At 47.2% G+C, this 7,500-nt stretch overlaps 1 protein-coding gene across 1 annotated transcript in view; it reads right to left on the bottom strand.

Annotated features, from left to right (window-relative positions):
• echdc2 (enoyl CoA hydratase domain containing 2) overlaps positions 1-2,643 on the bottom strand; it is a 7,289-nt gene extending 4,646 nt beyond the window's left edge. The window contains exons 1-4 of the mRNA XM_071895632.2: positions 2,323-2,643; positions 1,820-1,887; positions 1,644-1,731; positions 1,436-1,522 (exon numbers count right to left, since the gene is read on the bottom strand). Of these exons, the coding sequence (XP_071751733.2) occupies positions 1,436-1,522; positions 1,644-1,731; positions 1,820-1,887; positions 2,323-2,560 (481 nt within the window). The 5' untranslated portion in view covers positions 2,561-2,643. The remainder of the gene's footprint in view (positions 1-1,435; positions 1,523-1,643; positions 1,732-1,819; positions 1,888-2,322) is intronic.
• Between the last annotated feature and the right edge of the window lie 4,857 nt (positions 2,644-7,500).

Below are 7,500 nucleotides of genomic sequence, written 5' to 3'. Positions count from 1 at the left end.
CACAGTTGGACTCCCTGCAGTTTGCCCACAGAGCCAAGCGAGGGACGGAGGATGCTGTAGCACATCTCCTCCATACCCTCCTGCAACACTTGGGAGTATCTGGGCCGCTATGGCAGAATCCTCTTCATTGATTACAGCTCCTCCTTTAATACCACCCAACACCAGCAGATGATCCTCGTCTGTCACCCTATTTCAAATACTCAGATGACATGGCCATACTTTCACTCCTGCAGGACAATAACACTGTTACAGCCTATCAGCAGCCCATCTCTCACTTCACACAGTGATTTGCAGACGACTATTTGCACCTGAACATTTCTAAAACTAAAATACTTCTAAAAAAAAAAAAAAGTCCACAAACGAGAAACAGCAATGATTAGGAGCGCTACTTAGTACCAGAAATGTCCATGGCAGAAAGCAATCAGAGGAGGCTCTTTGGTATTGGTACTACGAGAAATGTATTAAAAATCAAAGTGGGTCTGAGGCACTCAGTTGTGATGAACAAAAGTTAAAAGCTTTCATTTCACAAATGCATTTCCTGCCTTGATCACATCCCGACGAAGCCTCATTTGAGCTGAACCCTGTTAGTCACTTTTTAAATATTTAAATTTGTGAAATGTGAAATAACTTTTGTTCATCACAGCCGAGTGCCTCAGACTCTCTTTGATTTTTAAAGAACTGATCTTTAAAAACTGATCTTTGGCTCCCACCCCACACACACACACACACACACACACACAACTTCACTATCGTCGGGGCAGTTAGATGGTGAGGAGCTTCAGATATCTTGGATTCAGCCTTGACAATAACCTTAGCTTCGCCAGCAGAAGCTCCCCACCGTCCAGAAAGTCGAGGCACATTGTGTTGCATCCCACCTACTGCTCCTCCTGTTCGGAGGCATGATGGAGCCCGTCCTCCTCTACTGCTCCATCTGCTCCTTCACCAAGCTCACAGTCACCAACAGGAACAAACTCCTCAAAATCACACACACACACACACACACACACACACACACACACACACACAGCCTCCAAAATCACTGGACTTTCCACTCCCAACCCTCACCAGTGCTGTCACACGTAAAACACTCACTATAGCGCACGACCCTGAACACCCCCTCACCCCATGTTTCGCCCTCCTCCCATCCGGCTGCACTTACAGATCCTGGATCTGTTGGATCTGTTTCCTTTTGGTATAACTGTTTTTGTATCTCTCTAGGGCCAATTTGTCTACATATCTGTGCTGTGAACTGTCTTGTCTGTTCTTTAGTGTTTCTTTAGTATCTATCTATCTATCTATCTATCAATGTAGACACATTACACACTGACTCACACACAAGTACACACTCTCAGGTCCATTTTTTGGGGAAACACTTGTTCACCCTCCGCCACCATTTGCATGCAGACAGCTTAATACCTCACCTACTCCTCCTTACCGATCTGAGTCATGAGGGACCGCAGGCTGTGAACAAACAGATCAGACTCTGCGTTGTCCATCAGAGCTCTCTCTTTCAGATCGGCACCTGCATCAAAACACACACCATCGCACATCATGATTAACACACACTTTCATCACAGATGTACATCACTGTAACCAGCTCTGGAGGATTTTAGAGGTTACAAAATAATAAAAAAGTCACCCACCTGCACAGAAAACCCCCGGGACTAAACTCCTGAAGACCACCACACGCACAGCTGAGTCATGGGACAGAGAAGACACCAGCTCCCTCATCTGCACACACAGGACAGTGCGTATCAGTCACCAGTGTGTGTGGTGTGTGTGTGTGTGTGTGTGTGTGGTCAAGCAGAGGTCTGCGTACCTGTGACACAAACACATGGCCCAGAGCGTTCCTTGCCTTGTGTCGGCACATCAACACCTCCACTATTCCTGAGAGAGACAAACAGCAGAGAGAGAGGCAGAGAAATGTGTTTTCCATGACTTTACACAACTAAACCACCATGTAATGCAATCAGTGTATGAAACAAGTTGTGGTAAATTCCTGTAAAGTGAGTATTTGTAAAATCCACTGATATTACATGACTTTCCAAGAGGATTTATCCCTGACTTCCCCTATGTTTGACCAACATGCCACGTCTGCCCAAAAATGATAGCATAGTAAAGCATGTAACTGTGCACACTGAATATTTTTACACTCACTAGGCACATTTATGGGCTGAATGGCAGGGCAAACTGTGTGTGTGTGTGTGTGTGTGTGTGTGTGTGTGTATGTGTGTATGGGTGCAGTCTAAAGTTTGAGTGGATTTGGAGAATGATTAATCACAATGTATTGCACCATATGTATTTATAAAAACGGCTCCCTACCAGCGTCTTCGCCATCTAACCGCTTCAGATCCACTTCTACAGGATCTGTCGCCTCTGTATGTTGCCTACGGGTGTGTGTGCGAGTGTATCCCGTCAGAGGGCGACCGCCACCGGGCAGCTGTGTCACTCCGACCCGGGGGATCAGACCGGGAGTCGCGCCGTGCGAATCCAGCAGAATGACACCCAAGCCCCGCCACGACGGACACCGCGGCCCCGCCAGTCTGCGCAGGAAAGTCATCACGCTTCCTGATCCTTTTCTTTCTTGATTCTCAAACGAGGAAGTTGCTCCTGCAGGTTGCAGACAGGTCGCAGGAAGTCGAGCGGCTGTTTCTTCCTATAAAAGGGGCGGGGCCTGGCCGTCTGTGGCTGCGTGCTCTTGTCCAAACTTGCAAGTCAATCGGTTCGTTTGAGATGACTACCTGCACGCCTGGAAAACACGCGAGAGTAGCCGAGTGCAGTCAGGCGAGGAATCAACAAGCCGAACACTCCCGACTGCACTCTGGCTGCTCTTTTTCTTGTGATGATGATGATGGTGATGATGATGATGATGTGTGTGTGTAGGTGTGTGTGTGTGTGTGTAGAGGGATTGATGTAAATGTGCACACAGATACATTGGGGACTATGAACTGAGAAATTTTGATCATGATTGGCCAAAGTATCAAAATTCTTTTGAATGGCCATAATAAAGGCATCCCAAAAAAGCTTCCTTTCGCATATGGTGAAGATTGGATCAACTGCAACTGTACAACTGTAGAATTATTATTATTATTGTTCAGTTAATTAGAATTATTATTATTATTATTGATAGATGGGGAATTTTTCACAATGTTGATACTTATTGCTGGGGGTCACTTTGGCAAGATTAAAAGGAAAAATGTTGTGATTGTTTTTCTCTCCATCTGTGTGCCCCCTTCTTTCTCTCTCTCAGTCTCTAACACACACACACACACACACACACACGCCTGCACACTGTCGTCCTCTAGCCTGGTGTCCTGTCTCTGGAGTGTCCAGTCTTCGGCCAGACAAAGGGGGGTGTTGAGGTAAGGTTTTCCGTCAGGCTGCTCGTGTCTAGTCTGACCATGCATTATTGAGCAGGTCTTTACAGGTTATGCAATTACACAGTCAGACAGCGGCTCTGATGGCATGGCACAACAGCCTAGGAAGGGACGGGCAGGTGTGCATGTGTGTGCATGTGCGTGTGCATGTGGTCCAGAGCTTCATCCAGGGATGTTATAAAATTTGACCTTTTGTGAAATATTGAAGTCTAACTTATTTTAGCAGGGACCATGTGATTTCATTTGTATCACATTGTTATGCAACAAATTACTTTCCATTCGTTACAGCTATCCCATTTATACTGTCCATTTTATCAATGCCTGGCTTTGTTTATTGTTCATAATTAACTTTGATGCCAGTGACTCTGGACAATGAATCAAATTAATTTGTATTTGAGATGTAGAATTATCATAAGCGTGGGCTGTAGGTGGCGGCATGTGAGCTGGAGTGCAGTGTGTCAGGTGGGTGGGGTTAAGTGTCTTTTTTTGTTTTTAGAGAATTGAAACTGACTGGGGAATCTGTCACCCACATGGGCATAGCAACTGTGGTAATCACACACATTCACTCTCGCTCCAACTTGACCACTGACCAGAAGGAGAAAGGATACAGAGCAAGAGGAGCAAGATAGAAAGAAGGGAGGAAAGAAAGGAAGAAAGAGAGAGAGAGAGAGAGTTTGGTATATTTGAAAGGTAAAGAGAGAGTATTTGTGCTTAGTGTGTACTGTGTGTTCCAGTGGAGTGGAATGTTACCCGGGGGAATTCTACTGTTCTAAGGTTCTGGTTCCAAGGGGAACAGGACAGGTAGTTTGGATTCTCTGTCTGGCAGGTGTGTGTTCCTCCTCTCTGCTTTCCACACACCCATGTGTACGTGCGTGGGGATGGAAAACTGATGGTAGATGACACTTGCCGTTTATGTGTGCGTGTGTGTGCGTGTCAGAAACTGAGCCTGATGGACTGTGACTGACACAGCCAGTCTGTCCCAGACCAGAACACACAAGATGGTTGACATGCAACACACACACACACACACACATAGACAGACAATGTGACCCACAGATCCCGAACCAGACACGGAGACACACACAGGCTCTGGTAATGACCTGAGACCACCCGCGGTTGACAGTAATGCTATCAAACAGCAACCTGCGGTCATTACACCAGAGGGAGGAGGAAGAGGAGGAGGAGGACAAAGAAGAGGAAGAGGAGATGTTTTTGTCCAGTGTGTTTGATGCACGTCTCCTCCCTCCCTCCATCCTGCCTTGGGGTCCCAGTTTCTGCCAGCCGTGCCAGCTGCACCGCTTCCTGGCATCAAGAGGACAGATTCATTGCCCCCTCTGCCCACAGCCATCGCACACATTCCATGGGAACACACACACACAACTTCCACACACACACACACACACACACACACACCACAAGACCCCTAACACACATCAGCGGGCAGCCCCAGAGAGGACTAAATTCGACCACCGTCCCGCCAGGCGCTTCCCCTCCCATCCTGCAGGGGTCAGCCTCGTATCAGAGGGTTAGGTGGAGGGGCGCTGCTGCTGGCTCTGGGTCTCCTTCCTCTACTGCCCCCAGTGTCAGGGACAGACCGCCGTGGTCCTTCTTCTTCTTCTTCTTCATCTTCTTCCATCTCCGCCTCCTTCCCTCCGTCTCCCTCCTCTCACCCTGTGACCCCTCCCCTATCTGCTGAGGCCTCTCCCCCCGTCCGATGAGCGAGTCGTGGGCAGGAGAGAGGAAACCGAGGCTACGGGTGTGGAGGCAGAGCCGTGTGTGGACTGCTGTAGTATTCCCTCCAGCCTCGGCCTCATCGAAGCCTGGGGCTCGATTTTGGGGGGAGGGAGGCCCGCCGATAGGGCACGAGTCAGAACCAGTGAATGGCGTTCCTTCCCTCGATCCCTAAACTAGATTACATTCATTGCTGTGCAGCCTGTGCCACGGGTCGTACTGTTGCCTTCGGGTCAGGCTGTTGTTTAACTCATCTGAGGGGTTGGTTTGTTTACAGAACCTCATCGAGGAAAACAACAGTGGTGCAATGCCACCATGTGTGTCTGCATGCGCTTGTGTAGGTGTGTGTGTGTGCTGGGTTGGAGATGGAGGGGGTAGTGGTGGAGATAAAGACATTAACCTTCCAACCTCCAGGAATAAGGAAGCAGGTGTATGAATATAAACAACAGTTTGTTTGAGATAATGTGAATTTGTGTGTGTGTGTGTGTGTGTGTGTGTGTGTGTGTATCTGTGTGCACATGCATTTGTATGTGTGTGTGTGTGTGTGGAGGGGCAGGGCTAGGAGGCTGGCATTATGTGAGCACATTAACTCCAGTAAAGTGCACAGAAGCAGGGTGGAGTGGATTAACACGCTCTGCTGACGCTGCAGAACCAACAGCCATCAACAAGCCAGAACCGACCCTGGACCTGCCATCAGGCTGAAGACATGGCCATAATGACACTGAATGTGATACTTGCTGATGTCATCAACTGTTGCTGAGCGACACTGATTTGTAAAGAGTTCAAACCTTGTTTACATAATACATAATTCTATTAAATGTAAAAACTCCATGCACAGCACTTCACAAGGAAACTTTATCCTGTATTTTGGCCACATTCACATCAATCTGCTGTTCAGCCATGTTATATGTAATGATAGGGAGACATGGACAATAAATAAAAAAACACATGTTGTTGTTTTGGTGTTTAACCTTCTCCAACCCCAGAGTGCGCACACACACACACACACACACACACACACACACACACAAACACACAGCCTAGTAGAAGCAGTCAGGGTGACTGATAGATGATCTCACTCCTGGTCCAATTACATTAGAATGAGGGAGATGGTTATGTGCTCAAAGAAAAGCCTGTGAGTTACAGCCTGAGAGATAGTGAAGCAAGATGGGAAGAGAGAGAGATGTGACCATACTAAGCCACAGGGAGAGAAAATGTGAAGGAGGGAAATAAGAGTTACAGCTACACAAGGAAGAGGAGCGAGAGAGATGGAGAATGAAGATTGTTCAGCCCACATTCACCATGTTCTGTTCTTATGAAACGCAATCAGTACTCATCATTATTTTGTCTAGGGCTGCCAGAAATGGGGCTTGTATAACAATGTTTTGCCTCCACAAAAAATGTAGCCTTCCAGAGAAAAACAGAGAGATGTGAAGATGTAAAGTAAAGGGTGTGAGAGGGAGAGAGTTTTGAAGAGGAGAGGTGGAGCGAAGGTGAGCGTCCCGTCTGATGGAAGCGGCGGCAGTCCCCTCCGGCCGGGGGCCAGACCGGCCGTCTGCCTGCTGACAGCTGACACTGCACACACCCTTATTAAATAATAAAGATGTTTCACTGCTCAGCCTGGCCCACACCCTCTACACACACACACACATAGTCACAAAACATATTGTCACACAAGCGAGGTACATGCATGCATACATACATGACACATAGTACGTACTGTACACACATGACCATACAACACAAGGCCTCCTATCGTCTATCCCACACACAGCCATGTAAACACACACATACACACAACATTCATATACACACACACGGGCATACACAAACGCTTCTGCAAGCTGACACCGTTCGGAGCGGCCAGGGAGGAAAGTTACACTAATGATTCTGATCGCGAGGCTTTACCAAGGCGGTTATCTGCGAATACGATCCAGCAGGGCCATTAAGACAGCAAACCCATGACAGAGGTAACAGACAGGCCGACAGAAAGAGAGACTGATCGAACGGGCTCATCTTCCTCCAGGCTGCTCTGCTCTCAGTCAAGCTATCCTCGTATCGTGATATGTCAGACTGGAGATAGTTGCATAAGGTTGTCAGAGTGTCAGTGGTGCAACGGGACAATTATCTGTGACTCTGACAAACGTATCAATCTGTCATCCGTTCTCTTGTCCTCTGGTCAGGCGCTTGGCTGTTGTGAGCAGCATTCAGTTTGCTGTTGATTATTTTACAAAATTGTATGTTTACGTTTTAGATTTTAGACATTTAGCTAACACTGTCTTGTTATGAAGAACATTCAATATTCAATATTATTGTTAAATTGTCACCCAAAGTGTTCCAAAAAGAGAAAAATATTCTGTATTTGAGCTATTTGGATTCAATTTCATAATAT

Source organism: Centroberyx gerrardi, chromosome 9 (assembly GCF_048128805.1).
Source record: "Centroberyx gerrardi isolate f3 chromosome 9, fCenGer3.hap1.cur.20231027, whole genome shotgun sequence".
Lineage (NCBI taxonomy): Eukaryota > Metazoa > Chordata > Actinopteri > Beryciformes > Berycidae > Centroberyx > Centroberyx gerrardi.
This window is presented reverse-complemented; position numbering and strand designations above follow the sequence as displayed.